Here is a 24,269-nt window from a genome sequence, read left to right as displayed (position 1 = left end):
CGTTTCAGAGCACTAGTAATCCGGGAGGGCGAGCGCCTGCTCATCCCATTGCTTATTTGTTTAAAACTCTGTGGCTTTTTTATTTAAAAATAAATAAATCCCAAGACTTTATTGTGACGTTAAAGTAGAAAACATGAAATAAAACAGAGAAGGGCGCATAAAAGCAGTACCAAGAAATGAAACCAAAGCAAACCAGGGTTCACAGCCATTAGCTCATAAAATAAAGTACATTCCCGAGAGAGACTACACCGTTGAGTTAGACGTTGCAACCCAAAATGGCCTGGTACAGAAACGGTACAAAACAAACATTTTGAATACCAAATAAAGCCGTATTTCATCGGTGGATAGAGGGGGAGAGAGAGAGTCCTTGTGAATCATTTCTGTAATGCTACTGAGCGCAGAAAGTGCTTTGCACTTGAGCAGTTTCAGACTGGTCCTTTCTTGGTGTTCTCTTCCCATCTCTCGAGTCCTGGGGAAGCCATTGTGTGAAGGGCGCCCTCAACTTCCGCTTGGGAGGCCGATGGGCAGGGTTGCTTCCGGAGGAGGCGATTTCAGCCCTTCCCTCTGTAGCTCAGTGGCAGAGTGCTGGATCCGCTTGCAGGAAGCCCCGGGTTCAGCTCACGGCAGCATCTCCAGGCAGGCCTGGGATTGTCCACTGCCTGAAGCCCTGGAGAGGCGCTGCCAGCCATTGTAGTCTGTGCCAGGGTAGACGGACCAAAGGTCTGACTCAGGGTAAGGCAGCTTCCGGTGTTTCTCTCCTCCCTGCAGTGGGGGCCTAGTAAGGTAAAGGGACCCCTGACCATTAGGTCCAGTCGTGGCCGATTCTGGGGTTGCGGCGCTCATCTCGCTTTACTGGCCGAGGGAGCCGGCGTACAGCTTCCAGATCATGTGGCCAGCAGGACTAAGCCGCTTCTGGAAAACCAGAGCAGCGCACAGAAACGCCGTTTACCTTCCTGCTGGAGCGGTATCTATTTATCTACTTGCACTGGCATGCTTTCGAACTGCTAGGTTGGCAGGAGCAGGGACCGAGCAATGGGAGCTCACCCCGTCGCGGGGATTTGAACCGCCGACCTTCTGATCGGCAAGTCCTAGGCTCTGTGGTTTAACCCACAGCGCCACCCGTGCCCCCTCAATAATAATAAACATTTTATTTATACCCCTTCCTCCCCAGACAGAGCCTGGTTCAGGGCGGCTAACACCAGTAAAATTACAATAAAAACATAATAGGGGAAAGAAGAAGAAAAATACATTTAAAATACAGGTTAAAATGCAATTTAAAATGCAGACTCATTTTAAAAGTAGGCCATGGATCAAAACCGTAAGGGGAGGGAAAACATAACGGCCAGATTATCTATTGCATAATCTATTGTTGCTGTTGGAGAGTTTGAAGGGATCCAGAGGATCATCTAGTCCAACCCACTGCAATGCAGGAATATGCAGCTGTCCCATTCGGGGATCGAACCTGCAACCTTGGCATTATCAGCACCATGCTCTAGCCAGCTGAGCTATCCAGGCTGCCTCTGTTGCTATTATTAAATTTATAGCTCAGCTTTCCTCCAAGGGAGCCTAAGGTGACAAACATGGTTCTCTAGCTCCCTTAGTTAGTTAGTTAGTTAGTTAGTTATTTTATTTATTTATTTTACCCTCACAACCGCCCCATGAGGGAGGCTCAGCTGAGAGACAGCAACTGGGCCAAACTCACACCCAGTGAGCTTCATTGCTGAGTGGAGATTCGAACCCTGGACTCTCTGCTCCCAGCCTGGCACTCTTAATTTTCCTAGTGGCAGTTGCAAAGAGTGCTACACGCCAGGTCACATACTTACCTATGTCTGCAAGGAGATATAAATTCATGTCAGAGGGGTTCTGGCTAGGGGACCTTGTCATTATAGGTGCTAAAAATCCATTATATAAGGGGCAGCGCAGGATATAATGCATAAGGTCCACTTCAAGACATCCAGCCTGGACAGATGCAGCTATGGATTACAGTAGCATTTTCATTCTTTAAATCCGTGTTTCTCAAACCTGGGTTTCCGGCTGTTGCTGGACTACAACTCCCATCATCCCTAGCTAGCAGGGCCCAGCGGTCAGGGATGATAGGAGTTGTAGTCCAACAACAGCCAGGGACCCAAGTTTGAGAAAGAACGGCTCAGTCAGGCTAAAGAAAGTCAGGCGTGATTAGAGAGCGGTTGTCACATGGTCTTAAGCCAGCAAAGTGCCACCTAGGACTTCAGGTATGTGAAGAAGCCCTTTGTCATCAGTGCTGATGGTTTTGTACAGAATTTCAGAAGCTTCTGGGGTCTCCTCCCGAGTTTGATTTTCCCCACGTAGCCGCTCTACAGATCACAGTCCTGGAGTCTAAGCCACAAGTGCTCTGCAGCCCTACTTACCCCAGTCTAAATTTTATTTTTTTAAAAAAATAAAATAATTTTATCAACGTTTCATCTAGGGGGCTTCTCACCAAATTTGGCGACGGCCACGAAGATGCTGAGGAGTGAGTGATTTCTTTCTTGACGTTTGACTTTCCTCTCTCTCTTTCTCTCTCTCTCCTTTGCTACCTAACAGATCTGGCTTTCTTTAACAATATCTCAGTGACCCTTGGAGACCCTAAAGGGGCTGGCGTTTCTCCTGAGTGGGCTGGGAAACCCCGTCTTTCGTTTCAGTCCAGCCTTTCTAAACCGTTCTGCATTCAGAGAGTACCTGAGATGTTTATAGCAGTTAGAATCATCGAATTGTAGAGGGACTCCAAGGCTCAATCCATTCCAACCCTCTGCTGTAGAGCAATAAAACACAATGCAGACCATAAAACAGCATAAAAACCAAACACCGTTTTAAAAAAATCCATAGAAGTAAAATGTACTGATTTGGGAAGGCCTAGGGAGAAAAGGAGAGCTTTAAGTAAACATCGAAAATATAACAACGTTTGGACTTGCTTCACTTCTGAGGGAAGAGGGTTCCGGAGAACGTGATGCCTTTTCTGCCTCCACACACAAAATTTTGGCTCTGGGCAGGAAGATTCTCAGGACTTCTCTCGCTTCCCACCTGTATTGCGATGCCGTGTTCATTTCCATGTCCAATCCTTTCAAAAAGTGTAGCTGGCTTTGCAAAATTCCATGACGCCATCTGCAAAGCTATTAACACATTGTCCCACCAAAAATATGTTCTCCTTCCGATGGCTTTTATTTTTAATTGCCATCTGGCAGAATAATTCTGAAAAATCGAAGAATGGCAAGGCTGGAGTAATTAGAGGATGTGCTTTCTCTGTGCTTAAAAAAAACAAAAACAACGCCCAAAAACTTTACATTATGCTAACTGCAGTTCAGTCCTGTGCAGAGTTTTCAAACCACGTGTGGTGAAGAGATCAGAATTGTGCGAGTTTACAGATCGCAGGGTTTGTGGGGGCGGCCATATTCAGATTTGGCAGGGGGAGAGGGAAGAGGGGTGGGACAGACAGTCACAGTCCTGATCTCGTCACCATACCTTAGTCCCAGGTGTCTGTAGGGCTTCCTGCGCCAAAGAAAAACTAAGATCATGCAACCTCATACCAAGAACTAACTTAGTTGGTCTTTAAGGTGCTACTGGAAGGAATTTTTTTATCATGCAACCTGTATAAGTCAAGCACATCTTCCCCTTTAAGCTGGATTTTGGAAGTTTCAGGGCAGACAACAAGAGAGAAGTCCTTCACACTGCACATAGTTAAACTCTGCAGTTTGTTTCCAGAAGATGTAGGGATAGCTACCAACACACAGAGAGAGCCTTGTTGGGCAGTCAAGGTGTTCGTCTGAGAAACCCCAGAGGGATTTGAGAGGCTGCTCACATTTTCAGGGCCCTGCAAAAGTGAAGCATTTCCTGGTATGTGACAGATACTGACAGGAGAGGGAAAACCCCACCGAGAAGGGCTGTCTTCCACCGTGTGTTTTATCCTGCTGGTTTTCCCCTGTCCTCACTAACACCCCTCCTTTTAAAAGTGACTTTCTGCAACCAGAGGCTTTGGTTTTGGAAAAATGAAACGATAGCCTTGTCAGCCAGCTAACCTTCCTTTTGAAAACCTGCCTGCACATCAAAGCTGGGTGGGAAGGAATACCATTTTCGTTGGCTTTTCTTCTCGTTTCTTTTTAGATCAACGCTGAAAAGGGGAGGACCCCCTCCGCTACCTCCAAAGGTGAGCGAACGCCGCAGCCACATGACGTGTTCCTCCGGGCTGGAATGCTGAAAGTGTGTGCGTGGAGTGTACTGAACCGGTTAGCAAAGAGAGGGGGCAGACCAGTGGGGTAGAACATGGGGCAAAAGAGGGCAGGGGGCAGGAGGAGAAACCGAGCTTTGCTGCATGTGGCATTTCCTCCAGGCCAGCTATTGAGGAAGGGGAGTGCTAGTACATCAGATTGCAAAGCAGCTGCCATCTGCAGACTCCATTGGCAGAACCGGTGCTCTTAACGTAACACACATTCTGCATTTCTAAGAACTCGATCTTTTTGTGTGGCGGCACCTGCGCTGCGGAACTCCCTGCCTCTTGATACCGTACCCTGTTCAACACCTGCTGAAAACATTCATGTGTAGAGAAGCCTATCCTGTTGTTTAGAAAGCTGGTGGCAAGCTTAAATCTGTTTTTGGTCTATTGTCATTTTAAAAGTATTCCTTTGGTGCACATTTTTATTCATGATTTAAAATGTCAATCAAGGTTTAAAATATAAATGAAAGAATGAAAGAAAAAAATATATAGATATACTACTTTTAATTTCAGTGTTCTGAAATCAATCAATCTGTTTCGCTCTCTGTGTCTTCTCGCTCTAGCCCAGGCTCAGTATCTACCAAGAGGAAGGCCTCGTCGATGATGAGAAGTCCCAGACGATCAAGTATTGCCCCGACTCTCACGGCCAAGCCCCACCGTCTCACCGGAGACAGAGCATCCCGGTGTGCGGGCCTCAGACAGAACCCTCCCCAATTGGGATGACCAGCAGCGTCAGCAGTCCTGGTTTGCTCACCACCCGGTACAGCGACTTGGGTGAGTATCTTCATCCTGTGAGGGCCACCTGCCCTGCCGCTTTGGGCTGGGTGCAGAATGCACTAAGCACCTGATCACCCGATCATCACAGCCGCCCCACGAGATATCTGGGACTACGGGGGGAAATGTTAGAGGCAACCTCCACTGGCAGTTTCCGACGGTGATGGTGCCAAATTAAGACTTGGCTCCTTGGTGCTCCCATGCAGCTATACTGAGAACAGTCTGGGGGAGATGAAGGCCCCCCCCCCGTGGGGGGACCAATGCTTGGTGCTCCATGCCACTGACCTGCAAAAGTCCCATTTCCCTTCAGTCGATCGTGGTTCATTCTTTTGGTTGGGGTGCACAGTACGGCTGCACCAGACTATAGAAGGAGCTGGCGCTTTCTTTTCCGCTTTTAAGTCAGAAGTTTTCTAAGCAGGCTTCTTAAATCATCTGAAGGGTGCCAACTTGGTGAAGTGTGCTGTAATTTAAAAAATACGGTCTGCAGTCAAAACAGTCAAGCTTGACATCTTGAGGCCCTGGACAATAGCAAGGTGCCCCAGGCCAGAAGCTGGATTTTGCACCTTTGCCTCCCCAATCTACATTCTACACTCTCCCCACCATTCCATCCTGTCCCAGTTTTTTAAAAGCCCATGGACTGACCTTTAAAGCCCTAAACGGCCTCGACCCAGTATACCTGAAGGAGCATCTCCACCCTCATCGTTCAGCCTGGACACTGAGGTCCAGCACCAAGGGCCTTCTGGCGGTTCCCTCACTGCGAGAAGTGAGGTTACAGGGAACCAGACAGAGGGCCTTCTCGGTAGTGGCACCCGCCCTGTGGAACACCCTCCCTTCAGATGTGAAGGAAATAAGCAGCTATCCTATCTTTAAAAGACATCTGAAGGCAGCCCTGTTTGGGGAAGTTTTTAATGTTTGATGTTTTCTTGTGTTTTTGATACTCGGTTGAAGGTATGTATACCCTGCCTATCTGGCTGATCCACTGATGTATACCCCATCCACTCTGGGTGGCTCCCAATCGAGTGTTAAAAACAATACAGCATTAAATATTAAAACCTTCCCTAAACAAGGCTGCTTTCAGATGTCTTTTGAAGATAAGATAGCTGCTTATTTCCTTGACATCTGAAGGGAGGGCGTTCCACAGGCCACTACCGACAAGGCCCTCTGCCTGGTTCCCTGTAACCTCACTTTTCACAGGGAGGGAACCGCCAGAAGGCCCTCAGCGCTGGATCTCAGTGTCCGGGCTGAACAATGGGGGTGGAGACGCTCCTTCAGGTATACTGGAACGAGGCCGTTTAGGGCTTTAAAGCTGCTAACAAGCCAGCAAGTAAAAAATAGACTAAGCGTCACCAGTATATCATGTCATATTACATCATTAGCAAGTATATAAAGGCATCTGTATTCTAAAAACAATATGACTTAAATGTTTGCTTCTTTAGGCAACGGGGACACTGTGCCAAAGCTCGTGGAGGAGAACGCTGACGGCTTGGGCTACGTGCCACAGCTGCCACGGAAGAAGGACAAGCGGGAATATCTGGTGGGTGGTTTTGCACTCGGCTCCCTTGCGTGGCCTCCTTGTGGCTGCTCGTTATTGCCTGCCTCCATCAATCTGTACCCAAGAACTGCTCTTATTCAGGGCTTTGGGAATTTAATTAATAGTCGTAATGTTGATGATGATCCTGTACCAGGAGTGGTCATGTGTACCAGAATGTATTATTATTATTATTATTATTATTATTATTATTATTATTAGTAATATTAGTATTGAAATTTGTATACTGCCCTGTACCTGCAGGTCTCAGGGTGGTTAATGTACAGGTAACAAGGACAAGGTAGCCTGATCCAGGCTTGACAACAGAAAGTTGCACACCGCTTTTGCAAAGCAACCGCATAATGTGTCAGCTTGGATTTGAATTTCACCCCCCTCCCTTTAAGGTGTTGCTCCCAAGGAGCAGTGTTTGCATTCCAAAGGTGGTTTGTGATACTCTTTTTTCCCTCCTATCCACAGAAGCCAGCAATCAATGGCCTCCCACCGACTCCCAAAGTGCTGGTAAGAAAGCTTTTTGATCGTGTACGAGGAGCTGAAATGGCACGTCTTGAAACTGCTCTGCATGTTGTGCCGTTTCTAGCTTTGCTTAGCCCTGAGAGGAAGGGCCCGGACAGGGACGAATTCTCACTCCGCAGCTCCTTAACGTTAGCCTCCTGCCTTTGAGCCAGGCTCCCATCTCTGTTTCTTCTAACGGAGATCAGGGTTTGCAAAAGCATCTGTGCCCAGGGTCAGCAGCAGCAGCTGGCATACTGGGGCATATACTGGGGTCTCTGCAGCACTGCAGGGGCTGCCACCTTGTTTCAGCCCTCTGGGACTTCGTTGCTTCCTGTTCATGCTTGCATGTGAGCTGGCTTTCCAGAGGCGGGGTGTGCATTCTGTCACAGGCCAGGAGCCGTCATGTTACAGTGCTGTTGATATAGGGCAGCCCCCTTTCCCCCATCTTGAACAGGAGAGTGGGGTTGGGTGGGCTCCCCAGCATTTTACAGTGTCGCTGCCTCCACTGAATAATCCAATTTGCAGGAGAAAAAGATCAGAAGCGCAGATCCTTGTGTGGCCTTGAAAGTCCCATCCCGGCACAACCAGTCATTTCTCTGGCCTCTGAGACATCCATTGGCCACTGCCCCCTCATCTGCTTTGTTTCTTTGTGTTTCCTAATGGTCAGAGGAACTAGAAACTTGTGTGTTGCATTTACGCCAATGAAGACACCCTGCGATTTCCCCTTTTTGCTATTCCAGATGGGAGCCTGCTTCTCCAAAGTGTTTGACGGCTGCCCTTTGAAGATCAACTGCGCCACATCCTGGATACACCCGGACACGAAAGGTGAGGGTGACTTTCCATTTTTGAGCCGGGGAGGAATTCACACCCCACCCCGGTTGCGTTTCCGAAGAGGCTAAGCCAGTTTCCCCTCCGCCATGTTCTAGATCAGTATATCATCTTTGGCACGGAAGAAGGCATCTACACTCTGAACCTCAACGAGCTCCACGAAGCCACCATGGAACAGGTAGGGGAGAACTGCTCAGGGCCAGCGGGATCCTTCTGGGAGGCCGAGGCCAGGGAGATGGGCAAAGCCCCCTTTCAGGGTGGGGGACTAGGTGCGCCTCCTCCGGGGCAGGAGGGCCGGGTGGCCATTGTGGGTGGAGCAAAGGGCTCTCTGGTCTTCCCTACTCTAAGTTCCACCATCTTAAGACAGCAGTGGAAAACCTTGTGTCCTCCAGGTGCTGCTGGACTCCAACTCCCATCAGCCCTGGGTCTTGGCCACACTGCTTGGGGCAGATGGGAGTTGGAGTCCAGCAATACCTGGAGGGACACAGGCTCCTCAACCTGAGAAAAAAGTGGAACCAGCCACTGGAGCTTCTCAGGTTCTCCAATTTCCCTAGCTAGTATCTGCAGCCATATGACTTAAGTTCAGCCTTCCCCCAGCCTGTTGCCCTTCAGATGAACCACAGCTGCAGCCAGCCCCATGCCATCCTGATGGGAGCTGTAGTCTCTAAAACACGAGTTCCGCTTTTGTTCTACAGGTGAAACTCGAAAAATTAGAATATCGTGGAAAAGTTCATTTATTTCAGTAATTCAACTTAAAAGGTGAAACTAGTATATGAGATAGACTCATGACATGCAAAGCAAGATATGTCAAGCCTTGATTTGTTATAATTGTGATGATCATGGCATACAGCTGATGAAAACCCCAAATTAACAGTCTCAGAAAATTAGAATATTAAATGAAATCAGCAAAACAAGGTTTGCAAATAGAGCAATATTGGACCTCTGAGAAGTAGAAGCATGCATATGTACTCAGTACTTGGTTTGGGCCCCTTTTGCATCAATTACTGCCTCAATGCGGTGTGGCATGGATGCTATCATATATTACAGTGGTACCTCAGGTTACATGCGCTTCAGGTTACATGCGCTTCAGGTTACATACTCCGCTAACCCAGAAATAGTGCTTCAGGTCAAGAACTTTGCTTCAGGATGAGAACAGAAATTGGGCTCCGGCGGCGCAGCAGCAGCAGGAGGCCCCATTAGCTAAAGTGGTGCTTCAGGTTAAGCCTAGTTTCAGGTTAAGAACAGACCTCCGGAATGTATTAAGTACTTAACCCGAGGTACCACTGTATATTATTATGGGTGGTATCATATATTAGTTTTACCTTTTAAGTTGAATTACTGAAATAAATGAACTTTTCCATGATATTCTAATTTTTCGAGTTTCACCTGTACTCATTTAATTTCCCCAGGCCATCCTTTTAAGATACTGCCTGAAAGAGGTTTTTATTCTGTGCTGCTGCCCTGCTTTTATTGTTTCTGCTGTTTTTCAATATATTTGGTTCCAATGTGTTGGTTCTCATTGTTTTTAGTTATTCAATATCATCTCGAGAGGTGACGAGGTCCCCCCCCATGCTGGAGGCATTTAAAGAGAGGTCAGGCGGCCCTCCATAAGGGAGGCTGAGGTTGCATCCTGCATTAGGGAGCCTCCTCTGAGGTGGACTTTGTGGCCTCCAAGTGTCTCCTTCCGACTGTAAATTTCTGTGGTCTGTGAGTCAGCCTGGAAGTGTGAGGGATAGAGAGAGGTTATATAAGCTATGTATATATGAAAATAAAACAGATTACAACCGAGTGTAACTCTCGAAAGCTTAATAGTAACCTCATGACCCAATGCATACTTATCTGGGTATATACCCCATTCATCACAGCAGGACCTAACTTCTGAGTTAACATAAAAGCATGGAGTTGGAAGGGACCAGAAAAATTTAACCTGAGTTGCCGGAAACTGCCTTCCATGGTTCCTTTAACGCCTCCCCAGTTTTTCACCCATGGGAATCTCTTCTGCTCCTTTTTCTAGCTGTTTCCGCGGAGATGCACCTGGCTCTACGTGATCAACAATACCTTAATGTCGCTCTCAGGTATGTCAGCTGCTAAAGAAATGCACCGCAAAGCTTAAATGGGGGGTTGCAGGGGAATAGGATGTTCTCTTAGGAAATCTTCCCTTTGGTGTGCTGAATTTAGCTTGGCTCACGGTAATGCCACGGAAGTCATTTTTAATTTGTTTCTTTCTCTTTTGCTCTCTGCAATTTGCTTGGACCTCTCTGGATATTTTGGGGCTGTCCTTTTTAGAAGGTAACCCTTTTCCCACTCTGTATTCTTTGTTTTTATTCAGTATTTGCATCTATTGTTATGATATGCCAGAGTTTTGAGACAGGCCATGTTTCTGTTGCAGGGAGAACATTCCAGCTCTACTCTCATAACCTAATAGCTTTGTTTGAACAAGCCAAAAAAACAGGCCTTGCTGCTCATATTCAGACCCATCGGTTCCCCGACAGAATATTGCCCAGGTAAGCTAGCACTCTCTTACCTCTTGAACCCAGTTTCAGGGCTAGCCGACGTAATGCCTTCAAGAAGCTGTAGGGACTACAACTCCCATCAGTCCCAGCCAGTCAAGGATGATGGGAGCTGTAGTGCATCAGTGTCTGGAGAGCCCCACGTTCACTGCCCTGGCAATAAGTGTGCCTTCCCTTGTTTTTTTATTTATTTAGATAACACAGATGGTAAGCTCTTGGAATGGTTAGGTGTGTGCGTGTTTTCCACTACGAAGTAAATCATTTTTAAAAGTCAAGTAAAACTGCAGTTTCAAGAAACAGGAAAACATGGGGCAGAACTTAGTATTGCACTCTAAGAGTTGTTCCAGCAGCACAAGGGTTTCAGCTTCCTTGATGGAGTGGTCACTCCTTTCCTCCCCCTCTGTGCTGTCCTGGGCATTTTCCAGAAAGCCACATGCACCCCAGGCAATTTGCAGCGATGTGGGTTAGCCCTGCTACACTAGCAGGAGTTGTTGCACTGGCTCCCACTAGCACAAGTATTCAGTTGAATCCGTCCCCAAGTGCCCAACATTGTGGTTTGGGCCTCTTCTTACCCCATGAGCCTGCCTGGACATGAAAAAATCTTCTTCCAACAACCTTCACTTACCTTCAGAGGTAAGTGGCAGCTTATCCAAAGAAACCTCATTTCTTAGAGGTTCGATGGCCACCAACTTTCAGGGATGCCGTGATACAAAATGCAAAATGCCTTGATAAAGAACAGGATATGAAATCTTGCACAGGGTGGAGAAAGTGAGAAGGGGATTAGACTGTAATGAGGGCTATCAATCATCGCTTGCCATGATAACTGTGTTCTACCTCCACTGTCAAGAGGCAAGTATATTGCTAGACACCAGGTGCTGGGGAAGAACAGAGGAAGAATGCCATTGCGCTCATCTGATTGGCCAGAGGCATCTGGTTGGCCACTCTGGGTAGCAGGAGACTGGACTCAATAGGCCTAAGGCCTGATCCAGCAGCCAGGCTCTTCTTATCCTTGTAGATAAGAAGTCAGATAAAACACGGGAGGTCTGATTTGTGGGGGAATGGGGGTTACATCAGGAGAGCCCTGCTGGCTCAGGGTCCATGCTTTTGGTAGGTCCTCCAAGGGAACACAAAGACTACCCACTTCCCTCTCGTATGCTTCCCCCGGCTGCTAGGCAGAGGTAGACTGCCTCTATCCATGGAGGGTCTATTTTGGGCCCATTTTGCAAGCTTGGGCAACAGTCACATTGGTTTTGCTCCATCTACGTTCCCGTTCATATTCAGCGGGCTGAATACAAAAGTGACATAAGAGATAGTCCTAGTTAAACCAACAACCCATTAACACTTAACTCTCATTTCAGGAAATTTGCCTTAACGACAAAGATCCCGGATACAAAAGGGTGCCATAAATGCTGTATAGGTAAGTCTTCCGCTTGAGCTTCTGGAGACTACCCTCTCCCAGTTTTGTGGACCTGCTTGGACCTTCTCGGCCGGGGCATCTGCTCCTCCCTCCCTTCCTCCCTCCCTCCAAAGTTTGTTACCTGCTTATATCCACCTTCCTTCCATCCCGGAACCCAAAGCAACATATATGTGTTTTGATATGTTTTCAGACCCCTGGGCTCTCACTTGTGGGGTGCCTCAGGGTTCTGTCCTCTCCCCTATGCTTTTTAACATCTACATGCAGCCACTAGGAGAGATCATCAGGGGGTTTGGGCTGGGTGTCCATCAATATGCGGATGATACCCAGCTCTACCTCTCTTTCAAATCAGAACCAGTGAAGGCGGTAAAGGTTCCTGTGTGAGTGTCAGGAGCAGGTTGGAGGATGGATGGCGGCTAACAGATTGAGGTTGAATCCTGACAAGACAGAAGTACTGTTTTTTGGGGACAGGAGGCAGGCAAGTGTGGAGGATTCCCTGGTCCTGAACAGGGTAACTGTGTCCCAAAGGACCAGGTGTGCAGCCTGGGAGTCATTTTGGACTCACAGCTGTCCATGGAGGCACAGGTCAATTCTGTGTCCAGGGCAGCTGTTGACCAGCTCCACCTGGTACACAGGCTGAGACCCTCCCTGCCCGCAGACTGTCTTGCCAGAGTGGTGCATGCTCTAGTTATCTCCTGCTTGGACTACTGCAATGTGCTCCACGTGGGGCTACCTTTGAAGGTGACCCGGAAACTGCAATTAATCTAGAATGTAGCAGCTAGACTGGTGACTGGGAGCAGCCGCCGAGACCACATAACATCGGTCCTGAAAGATCTTCATTGGCTCCCAGTACGTTTCTGAGCACAATTCAAAGTGTTGCTGCTGACCTTTAAAGCCCTAAACAGCCTCAGCCCAGTATACCTGAAGGAGCGTCTCTAGCCCAGACACTGAGGTCCAGCACCGAGGGCCTTCTGGCGGTTCCCTCACTGCGAGAAGCCAAGTTACATGGAACCAGGCATGGAACCTTCTCAGTAGTGGCGCCCGCCCTGTGGAACACCCTCCCATCAGATGTCAAGACAATAAACAACTGTTTTACTTTTAAAAGACAACTGAAGGCGGTCCTGTTTAGGGAAGTTTTTAATGTCTGATGCTGTATTGTTTTTAATATTCGGTTGGGAACCGCCGAGAGTGGCTGGGGAAACCCAGTCAGAATGAGCGGGGTATAAATAATAAATAATTATTATTATTATTATTATTATTATTATTATTATTATTATTATTATTGATACCAAGTAGTATGCAGAAGATTGGGGTGGGGAGCTGGATGATGGAGCTGGCCTGTCAAACAGAGCCAGCCAAGTGAGTTCTGCTCCCAGCTCTCCCTCTCCTGGAACTGACTCAGCCCTGACCCTTTGGGGTTGTTCCTCTGCTTTGCTTTTCTTCCTCTGCAGTGAGAAATCCCTATACAGGCCACAAATACCTCTGTGGAGCGTTGCAGCTGGGGATCGTTTTGCTTCAGTGGTATGAACCAATGCAGAAGTTCATGTTAATAAAGGTGCGTGAGGCCGTTTTTGCGCGACTTCGTGGTGGTGTTTCATGGGAATGTGTCCGCTGAGGGTGGAACTTAAAGGTTTCCGTGCAAGACGTTAAGCCGTTTCAGATCTGGAGTGGGAGTCGCATCTGCCGTCAGTTAACTTCTGTGCTTGGTTCAGGGTGTTGATGCTTCTCATCAGAGCCCTAATAGACCACTTTGAAGGGGCAGCCAAGACTTGAGGGACAGAGAGGACCCCCTTCACCATTGACCCCTGTGCTGGGGGATACCAAGGCCCTCCCTGCAGCTCATCGTCACACTGTCTCCAACTCCATTTAGAGTAGCAGATGAAGGGCTCCTTTTCAGGAGAGCCTTTTGAAAGTGATCCTGAGTCTTCTATACCTGTATATTTTTATGTTGATGTTGCTTTTGTTCATTTGCATTGCGAGGGGGGGTTGAACTAGATCAGGGTTTCCCAAACTTGGGTCTCCAGCAGTTTTGGGACAACAACTCCCATCATCCCTAGCTAGCAGGACCAGTGGTCAGGGATGATGGGAATTGTAGTCTGGAGACCCAAGTTTAGGAAACTCTGGACCCTTTGGCTTCTTCCCAGCTCTGCAATTCTGACTCTATAGTGATCTTAATTTACCATATTTATCTGTGTATAACATGCCCCCAATGTATAAGATGACCCCTATTTTTTTTTAACCCAAAATTAGGAAATTAAGTAGTTTAGCTTTTTTTGGAGGGTGGAGGAGGTCACTTCTGCCAATCGCTCACCCGCCTGCCCGCTACTGCCGATCGCACACCTTGCTGCAGCCGCCAATTGTCTGCCCGCTCGCCGCCACCAACTGCCCACCCGCCCACTTGCCACAGCCACCAATCACCCTCCCAATCACTGCTGCCAATCTCCTTCTTGCTGCCGCCATTAAGCACACCTCCCCCCTCTGCATTCACTATAATAATAATAATAATTTATTATTTATACCCCACCCATCTGGCTGAGTTTCCCCAGCCACTCTGGGCAGCCACTATCCATGTATAAGAGGACACCCTTTTTTTTTTTAGCAAAAAGCATCATCTTATACACAGAAAAATACAGTACTTTAAAAAAAATATGCTGTTGAGGCTTGTCATTGTTTACAGGGTGAGATCTAAATGTTGAAAATAATTTAGATGTCCACTCCGTAAGAAGCCAAATCTCAGAACAGACCGGTTGTTGTTCAGTCTCATCTTTACTTTCCTTTTGGTGGCCTTGTTGTTTCTTTCCCCCTGCCCCTTCCAGCACTTTGATTTCCCGCTGCCGACCCCCCTGAATGTCTTCGAAATGCTGGTGATCCCAGAGCAGGAGTACCCCATGGTGTGCGTGGCCATCAGCAAGGGAGTCGAACCAAACCAGGTTGTCCAGTTTGAGACAATTAACCTGAACTCTGCTTCTTCGTGGTTTACAGAAACTGGTGCAGGTGAGGCTCCGGCAGACCGGAGTTCAGTTTACTATAAGAGACAGTATGAGTTACTCACAGCGAAAGTGGGGGAGTGCCGGAGGTTGGAGGGGCCAAGTTCTTCTCAGAGGAGGGCTCTGTCACCCGGCAGGCTCCTTTGGGGGGAAGGGCAGCAGAAGAGGTGGCATTATAGCGTGGATAATAATAATAAATTTATACCCCATCCTCCCCAGCCAAGAAAGCTCAGGGCGGCTAACAAACAATAATAAAAACAAGTTGAATGAAGATTAAAATACAACATTAAAATACTGAAACATTAAAATATTAAAATGCAGCCTCATCACAGGAGGAGAAAGGAAAAAGTAAGAGGGGGAGGGAATCAAATTGGCTCCAAGCCAAAGGCCAGGCGGAAAGACTCTGTCTTACAGGCCCTCCGGAAAGGAATCAGATCCTGCAGGGCCCTGGTCTCATGAGACAGAGCGTTCCACCAGGCCGGAGCCAGTGTTGAAAAGGCCCTGGCTCTGGTTGAGGCTAATCTAACTTCCTTAGGGACCTCTAGGGTGTTGCTATTTATGGACCTTAAGGTCCTCCGTGGGGCATACTGGGAGAGGTGGTCCCGTAGGTACGAGGGTCCTAGGCCGTGAAGGGCTTTAAAGGTCAAAACCAGCACCTTGAACCTGACCCTGTACTCTACCGGGAGCCAGTGCAGCTGGAAAAGCACTGGGTGAAGATGCTCCCATGGCAGAGACCCCGTGAGGAGCCTCGCTGCAGCATTCTGCACCCGCTGGAGTTTCTGGGACAGCTTCAAGGGCAGCCCTGCGTAGAGCGAATTACAGCAGTCAAGCCTGGAGGTGACCATCGCATGGATCACTGTGGCCAGGTCAGGGCGGGAAAGGTAAGGGACCAACTGCTTGATGCGGCGAAGGTGGAAAAATGATGGCGAGAGCGGAGAGAGAAGATTCAGGGGTTTGAGGAAGAGTTGCATCGGTGGGCTGGATGCAAATGGTTGCTCTCTTCTTCTCCCCCCCATCAAGGTTGCCAACAGCTCGATGCCATCCACGTCACCCAGCTGGAGAGGGACACAGTTCTTGTCTGCTTGGACAGTAAGTAGCAGGAGTTAGAACTTGTTTTCTTTTTTTTCCCTTTTCTTTTTTGAGCTCCGAGGCAGAAAGCAATGGAAAAAGAGGAGGGGACAAACAGAATAAACACAGTAAAACATAATAATAAGCTAGCTAGGGGTGATGGGAGTTGTAGTTCAACAACATCTGGGGACCCACAGCTTGAGAAAGGCTGTTTTATGGCAGATGAAGATGATGGATTTTTCAGAGCTGGCCGACCTGACTGGAAGAGTCCGCGACCAGAAGGAGGAGGAGTACCAGGAAGAATGGATGAAATTCCAAGACCATTTAGCTAAATATGTTAAGATAACTTAATTGGAAAAGCTTGCAAATATTAGATAGGCTTAGGATTTAAATATGTAAGGATAGGATTTAAGATGTTTAAAACTAATTGAGAAAGAATGAAAGATGTTAAGTGATCAAGTTAATTTTTTGAGAAATTGGATTTTGGAAAACTGTTAAAATGATATATAATGAAATTCAACCAAGGGGATTTGAGGAAGTCACTTAATAATATTACAAAGATTGGTTTAATTACAAATAGGATATATGTGTGTTTGTTTGTTTTAATTTTTTGGAAAATAAATAAAAAATTTAAAGAAAAGAGAGAGAGAAAGGCTGTTTTAGAAATGAAAGCAGCATTTAAGGTAAAAATCAGTTTAAAGCAGCAATAGAATTAAAACCCTACATAGATCAGTTCCTCAAAACACATAGTTTATTAACATTCCTGTGTTGTTATGATGGTGGTGGTGATTTTGCCCTCTGTCGCTGTGGTTCTCCCACAGCAGCTGTTGCATGTATTGTGGGCTGAGTGGCTGCTGCCGTGAGCCCTGGCTCTTCCCGCTTCCATGTATTTGTTGGGGCAGCCTCTGAGCTGACCCAGCAACCCCGATTTGGCTCTCGTTTCTCCCTTTTAAGGATTTGTGAAAATTGTGAATCTGCATGGGAAACTGAAGTCGAGCAAGAAGCTGGCCTCCGAACTAAGCTTTGATTTCTGCATTGAATCTGTAGGTGAGCAGAGACCGTCTTCGCCATCGTTTCTTGTCTCCAAAGTGCACGCTGTATGTTAACTCAGAGGTGGGGGTCCCTTTTCAACCCCGGGGGCCACATTCCCTTCTGGGCAACCTTCCAGGGGCCAAATGCCACAGTGGGGGGGGGCAGGTACCAAAGCAGGCGGGGAAACACCTGTGAATTCCCTCTTCACTCCACCAGAAGTTTTGTCAGAGTTCAAGGATGCATTCTAGCCAGGCAAAAATCCTCAAGGAGGGGGCCAAGCTGTGGCCAGTGAGAATGTGTAGCCTGGAGAGAGTCTTGGGGGCCAGGTAAAGATGCTTGGAGGTCCCAAATCCCTGCAGTAGATTGCATGCAACCCCACAGGCTCAGAGTCTGCAAGACACAAGACAGGAAGATGTTGGAAGTGACATTCCTCAAATGCCTGGGAGGCTTTCCCTGGTGAGAACCAGCCATTGTTATGGCGGGAATGTTCCTCCTGGCGGCAAGTTTGGGCCTTCTGTGCGGCTCCTCAGCACTCAGAGTGTGTGATCAGTGTCCCTCATTGGCTGGAGGCTGGTGGGAGTTGAGGGGGGCCGCCCGTCTGTTGCCATGACCCACTGACCTTGGAGGCTTGCGGTGGAGGCTGCAGACAGAGTTCTCTAGCCAGGGTTACAGCTGCAACCCAGAAGCCAGGCCTCTGTGCTGGCATTGAAAAATCAAGAGGCGACAATTGGGCAATGCCTTGGCAGACACTTCCTGGCATTGCCAAAGACCAGCTGTCTCCAAGACATGTCTCTGGACTCCTTCCCACCATTTAATGGACTTCTCACTCAGCATGTGGGGAGGTCTCCCCTGGAATCCCCTCCCCGTGCTCAGCAAGACCACCCCGTAAAACAGCCCTGATTGGCCTTGCCTTGTGTCTTGAGGCAGCGATGGCCACCAGCCTGGATGGCTTTCAGAGGATTGGACACATTCAGGTTGGAGAAGACCATGCATGGCTTTTAGCCACGATGGCTTTGCTCTGCCTGCAGACTTGGAGGCAGCAATGCTTGTGAATACCAGTTGCAGGAGGTATTCAGGACAGGAGGACAGGACAGTGTTGCTTTTTCTGCTCAGGTCCTGCTTGCCAGTTTCCCATTGAGACATCTGGCCAGCCACTCTGAGAACAGGATGCTGGACTAGATAGCCCAGGGACCTGATCCAGGAGGGCTGCTCTTCTTCTTCTTCTTCTTCTTCTTCTTCTTCTTCTTCTTCTTCTTCTTCTTCTTCTTCTTCTTCTTCTGTCTTGTCCGACTCTTCGTGACCCCATGGACCATAGCACAACAGGCACTCCTGTCTTCCACTGCCTCCCACTCATGTTCGTAGCTTCCAGAACACTGTCCCACCATCTTGTCCTCTCTCGTCCCCTTCTCCTTGTGCCCTCCATCTTTCCCAACATCAGGGTCTTTTCCAGGGAGTCTTCTCTTCTCATGAGGATCTGTCCTTCCAGTGAGCACTCAGGGCTGATTTCCTTCAGAATGGAGAGGTTTGATCTTCTCGCAGTCCATGGGACTCTTCAGAGTCTCCTCCAGCACTATAATTCAAAAGCATCCATTCTTCGGCCATCAGCCTTCTTGATGGTCCAGCTCTCACTTCCATACATCTCTACTGGGAAAACCAGAGCTTTAGCTATACGGACCTTTGTTGGCAAGGTGATGTCTCTGCTTTTTAAGATGCTGCCTAGGCCTGTCATTCTTACCTTACTGCATCTCTCCCGCAGTGTGCCTTCAAGACAGCGTTCTGGCCTTCTGGAAGCACGGGATGCAAGGGAAAAGCTTTAAGTCTGACGAAGTAAGTCTTGGGTTGGGGGGGCCCTTGTTTTCCCAGTCTTGTTGCCCTCCGTGGAAGGAACGTGGTTGCTCTGCTGAGAGAGGAACGCCGCTTCTCAGGGAAAGCCAGAGAGGGGAAGGGAGCCCCTGCTGCTCTGGTCTAGTGAAGGATCATAGTTGGCCCATGTTCGTTTGGAAGAATGTTGGGTGCCAGGTGAGGGGAAAGAGCCTTCTCTGGCCATGATCCAGCAGAGCAACGGACAGTCGGAATAGAAGGGCAGTTGGCCTGACCTGGTGTGAGATGGCTTCTTGTGGGGATGCCTGATTATCATCTTCCAGAGCAACTACCCTATTCTGAACTTAAAAATGGAAAGCATAATGCTGGTGGTCAACAAAAGGTTTATAGACTGTCTCAAGGCAAATCTAAAAAATGTAGTATAAAGACTGGCAACTGGGAAACACTGGCCTGCGAGCGCTCCAATTGGAGAACAGCCTTGACCAAAGGTGTCATGGGCTTTGAAGACACTAAAACTCAGGACACAAGGGAGAAACATGCTAAGAGGAAGGGATGCTTGGCAAACCCTGACCGTGATCAACTCCTGCCCGGAAACCAATGTCCCCACTGTGGAAGGACGTGTGGATCCAGATTGTGCTCCACAGTCATTTACAGACTCATTGTTAAAACCATGTTTATGGAAAACTTACTTGGCTATGAGGGATCGCCAAAGAAGAAGACATTCTCAAGTATAGGGACTTAAGGGTGGAGGGGCATCGGCAGTCAGGTTTGTAGCCCCCAGAACACATCCCAGCTATGAAGTCACTAACAGGCCTTGGTCATTCCCACCACCATGGAGACAATAACAGAATCAGGGAATTGTAGAGTTGCATGGGACTCCCAAGGGTCATCTAGTTGAACCCCCAAATAAAAGCGTATGAAATTGCACAAACGCACTATACAAAGTTTTTGTGAAGTTTATCATGACAATGTGAATTGCTATTTTTTATTATTATTATTACTCATAGTTGATTTATATTGTTTTACCAGTACAACTGCCCAGTAACTCTCATGTAAGACTTGCCATAACGGCACAAACAACGTGCTTATGGTTCTCACTTCATTATGGGAGGGACCATTGGCCAGTGGCGTAACACCTTCCTAGGGGCATTGTTTGCTGTCTTTGTGTTGAGGCCATTGGTCCGTCTAGCTCTATATTGTCGATACTGGCTGGCAGCAGTCTTCCTGGCTTTTAGGCAGAGGTCGTCCCCAGCCTCCCCCCAGGATAGCAGCACATAAGCATTCCTATCTAGCACATTTGGAGAGTGGGAAGCATGATATGCACACATTAACTCAGTGATAAACCTAACAATAACCCTGTAAGGCAGGCCAGGATAATAACAGCTTGCCCAAGGCCACAATGAGTCTGTGGTTGAAGTGAGATTTGAATTTGGGCTTCCCAGCTCCACGAGAATCCTGCCCTTGGGCCACCGCACTGTCGTACAAATTAAATGTAAGATACAACAAATAGCAATGCAACAATAATGTATATGGGTAGATTTCTGTTTGGGCCTTTAGCACTGAGTGCTTTTGCACTCTGTTCCAGCGCAGAGGCAAGGAAAGAGTGCCTGGGCCTGACACCCATTCCCAGGTGGCTTAAACCAGAGGTGCAGAACCTGGATGGTGTCAGACTCCAGCTCCCTTGACCCCACCCAGCATGTCCCAGAAGTCAGGAATGGTGGGAGCAGGAGCCCAGCAGCATTTAACCATGGTTCAGTAAGCTGCGAAGGTTGCTTCTGAACTAACTTGCTGTGCATTTTGTCAACAGCGACCGGACTATTTGACTCAACCCTCCTCCGCAGTCTTAGCTGGCTCAAGTGTCCCTTTCTCTGCCCCTTTTGCAGGTAACCCAGGAGATCTCAGACGAAACTCGGGTGTTCCGCTTGTTGGGCTCTGACAGGTGAGCTGAGAAGATTTTGACACACTGCACAGTACAAATCTTATATTTAGATTTCCAGTCTTTCTGCATTAGAAAACTTCATGGCCACGTTCTTAAAAGAGATGCCTTTTCCCATGTCATGGGATGCATCCAGCAACACGCCCCCTTGTAGCATGTTTAATAATAATAATAATTACTATTATTATTATTATTATTACAATGGTACCTCCAGTTGCGAACAGCATCCGTTCTGGAGGTCCGGCTGCATCCCAAGGTATTCGCAACCAGTGGGTGGCTTTTACGCATGCGCATGGCGCGGTTTAGCACTTCTGCTCATGCGCATGGTGCATAGAGCGCTTCTGCGCGTGTGTGTGCAGCAAAACCCGGAAAAATACTTCCAGCTTTGCCGTGTTCGCATCCCAAAGTTTACGTAACAGAGGGATACGTAAGCGGAGGTACGACTGTATTATTATTATTATTATTATTATTATTATTATTATTAAGTCCGATGTTAGCGCCCACGGTGGCTGGTGGCAGTGGGAGTTGTCGCCCCAACATCTGCAGGGTACCAGGCTGGGGGAGGCTATGGTGCCAGGGAACAAGGGCTCCAGGGTGCCCACTTAGAGTGAGGGCTAACTTGCTCGTTCCTCCTTCCCCTCACAGGGTGGTGGTGCTGGAGAGCAGGCCGACCGACAACCCAACGGCCCACAGCAATCTCTACATTTTGGCCGGCCACGAAAACAGTTACTAGGCAACCGAAACCCGACTCGGAACCGCCAGCCAAGGAATACGTCACATAAGGAAGCAGCCCTCAAGGAAATGCTATCCAAGCCGGACTCTCCCTCTCTCTCTCTCTCTCTCTGTTTTCTCCCTCCCTCTCCCTTTGCTCTACTGTGTCAATATCCAAACGGACCCATTTTTTTAGGAACGAGAGCCAAACGTCGCCTGGGCGTCTTGCAGCTGGGAAGCAGCTGATCTGTCACTTGCCACTGTGTGGTTGGTTATGTTGAGTTTGCTTAATAAAAGCTACGAGGTTAATAAGCCGCTCTGGTTCGTTAGGCCCGGGGGGGGGGGGGAGATCCCAAATGCGTTCACGGTGCCATGCGGTTCTCGACGCAGACTTCTTTTGTCTTCTGGTTAAAATACCAAGGCTGCCGCTGCCTTCCTATCTTGTGGCAATGCCAACTGTTGAATGCTGGTGGCCGAGATCAAAATCAGGAACATTGAGGCTGGCAGGGAAGGCGGGTCCACTTTTGGGGACCCCCCCCCATGGGGAGGACTTCCTATGCAAAGCCCCTCTGGATCTTGTCCAAATGATCCACTTTCAAGAGGTCATCAGCATTCCTGAGATATTGTGGGTTTTTCTGTTTTTTAACGCAACTGTTCTCTGTGGGTTTGTAAAATAGACTATTTAATCCTTATTTATTAATCTGCTGCTAGGGTCGTGTGATGTATCCTAACCTCTAGCACATGAAGGTTGCAGAGCAGCTTTTGGGGGGGGGGTTGAGGGAGGGGGCTCCTTCCCCCCTCCCTTCTTTATACAATTGTACAAAGAACCTGGTATCCATTTCACCCTTTTTGCCTCTTAGATGAAGCCCGTCGTCTGAGGGAGGTGTTTATATATAGATAAATATATATATAGGGGGACTTAGGGTGGGAGGAAAGACCTTTTGGCTATTCTGTTTTGTACAAGAGTCTTTTGTAGGGGTTTTTGCTCGTGGGATTTGTCACCAGAGGGAGCGTGTGGCAGAAATGCAAAGCCGTATCTCCGTGAGGAATCAAGGATCCCTAGATTGGCTGGAAAGATATATTGTGTGTGAGAGAGAGAGTGTGTGTGAGGGGAGCGCACAGGTGTGTCATCATCAGGAGCTCCTGAGAATGTACGGAGAAAAGAGATGAAAGGAAAGCTCATCCAGATCTTGTGGATCCCTGGATCCCCACCCAATGCAGTCCAGGCATGGTGGAGGTCTTGGTTCAGGCTGGGTGAGAGAGAGGTGGTAAGGCCGATTCCAGAGGCTCCCTGGTCCTTGCAGCTGGGTCCCTGGTGCGAAACATCCCTTTCCCTGGAAACATCCCCCTTTCTGTCACGACAGATGCCAAACTGGGAGCGCAGGAAGCCACCGAGTGGATGAGCCTTTCTAAAACTGCTTTCAGGGGAGAGCTTTTTTTAACGCTTCAAGGACACGTATTTTATTTATACTGTGCCAGAGGAGAAAAGGCAGTGCCTGGAAGAAAGGAACTAGATTTCCCCTGGACTGGGCGAGTTTCGAAAGGGTCTGTTTTTTAAAAAAATTCCCGGTGGTATAGTATAAATATATATATAAGACGCAGTATTGTCTAATAAACCTTGGGGAATATCCTTTGTTCCATTATCCCTTTCTTGAGGCTCTCATCCATGTTTCTCCTCCCCGTCCCCCTTTCATCCATTAAAGTATCCTTTTTGCTCCTGATTTTTGTCTGCTTTCATTCATTACGCTTTAGTGGTTCTGCAGAGGAACACGGGGGGGGGGGCATGGCTCTCTTGCATACAGGAGGGCCCAGGTGGGGGTCTTTGGCGTCTCCAGGTGGGGCTGGGGGTGTCGTCTGAAATTCTGGAGAGCCACTGCCAGTCTGTGTAGGTAATATGGAGTTAGGCGGACGAGTGGCTTGGCTTGCTACAAGGCAGCTATGTTTACAAGGTACCCATTCTGCATTTCCTGCTAATTCGGTAAAGATTTGGTAAAGAAAGTAAGGGTATAAAATTATATATGTATTGTTATGTCTTTTTACGTTTGTTTGTCTATATAAAATGTGAAAACCCAATAAAAATTAAAAAAAAAAAAAGATTTGGATTCCCCGCCCCCATAAGGAAAAGCTACCACATCAGGGATATTGCATCATCCCAGAACTTTGCAGAACTGTAAATTTGGAAAGGGACCCCAAGGGGTATCTAGTCCAACCCTCCCAAAGTGCAGGAATATGCAGCTGTTCCATACAGGGATCAAACCTGAAGCCTTGACATTGTCAGCTCCACACTCTAGCCAACTGAGCTATCCAGGCACAATATACAGTGGTGCCCCGCAAGACGGTGAACTCGCTAGACGAAAGAGTTTTCCGTTTTGGAGGTGCTTCGCAAAACGAATTTCCTTTGGGCTTGCTTCGCAAGACGAAAATGTCTTGCGAGTTCCTGCGGGTTTTTTCCCCTCCCCCCCTTTTTCTAAGCCACTAATAGCGCTAATCCGTCAATGAGCTTGCTTCGCAAGACGAAAAAAACGCTAGACAAATTGACTCGCAGAACGGATTCTTTTTGTCTTGCGAGGCACCACTGTACCATTGATGGGAAGGTGCGGTTCATTCCCCAGCTAGCAGGACCACTGGGATGTCAGAGCACTGCTCTCCAGATGTTTCAGACTAGTAATAGTAATTTATTATTTGTACCCCGCCCATCTGGCCACGTTTCCCCAGCCACTCTGGGCGGCTTCCAACAAAGATGTAAAATACATTAAAATGTCACACATTAAAAACTTCCCTGGACAGGGCTGCCTTAAGATGTCTTCTGAATGTCAGGTAGTTGTTTATCTCCTTGACATCTGGTGGGAGGGCGTTCCACAGGGAGGGCGCCACCACCGAGAAGGCCCTCTGCCCAGTTCCCTGTAGCTTTGCTTCTCACAG

At 48.1% G+C, this 24,269-nt stretch overlaps 1 protein-coding gene across 3 annotated transcripts in view; it reads left to right on the top strand.

The window, feature by feature from the left end:
• Window positions 1-23,068, top strand: part of MAP4K5 (mitogen-activated protein kinase kinase kinase kinase 5) — an 85,761-nt gene extending 62,693 nt beyond the window's left edge. Inside the window, exons 16-33 of one of the 3 annotated variants that reach the window (XR_014168165.1) lie at window positions 2,447-2,491; window positions 4,117-4,159; window positions 4,789-4,999; window positions 6,436-6,533; window positions 7,005-7,046; window positions 7,781-7,865; window positions 7,967-8,046; window positions 9,883-9,943; window positions 10,258-10,372; window positions 11,737-11,795; window positions 13,244-13,347; window positions 14,609-14,786; window positions 15,800-15,868; window positions 16,802-16,894; window positions 18,636-18,706; window positions 20,584-20,639; window positions 21,282-21,816; window positions 21,912-23,068. Coding sequence is in view for 1 of the 3 variants with exons in the window: in XM_081910262.1 (XP_081766388.1) it covers window positions 2,447-2,491; window positions 4,117-4,159; window positions 4,789-4,999; window positions 6,436-6,533; window positions 7,005-7,046; window positions 7,781-7,865; window positions 7,967-8,046; window positions 9,883-9,943; window positions 10,258-10,372; window positions 11,737-11,795; window positions 13,244-13,347; window positions 14,609-14,786; window positions 15,800-15,868; window positions 16,802-16,894; window positions 18,636-18,706; window positions 20,584-20,639; window positions 21,282-21,369 (1,498 nt within the window). In the remaining 2 variants the exon portion in view is untranslated. Of the gene's footprint in view, window positions 1-2,446; window positions 2,492-4,116; window positions 4,160-4,788; window positions 5,000-6,435; window positions 6,534-7,004; window positions 7,047-7,780; window positions 7,866-7,966; window positions 8,047-9,882; window positions 9,944-10,257; window positions 10,373-11,736; window positions 11,796-13,243; window positions 13,348-14,608; window positions 14,787-15,799; window positions 15,869-16,801; window positions 16,895-18,635; window positions 18,707-20,583; window positions 20,640-21,281; window positions 21,827-21,911 lie in introns of those variants that run through there. The other 2 variants (XR_014168164.1, XM_081910262.1) reach the window with 2 other exon arrangements.
• Window positions 23,069-24,269: the final 1,201 nt, after the last annotated feature.

Source organism: Podarcis melisellensis (assembly GCF_964234715.1).
Source record: "Podarcis melisellensis genome assembly, chromosome: 1".
Taxonomy (NCBI): domain Eukaryota; kingdom Metazoa; phylum Chordata; class Lepidosauria; order Squamata; family Lacertidae; genus Podarcis; species Podarcis melisellensis.
The sequence above is the reverse complement of the archived record's forward strand: the minus strand, read 5'-3'. Positions and strand labels throughout refer to the sequence as shown.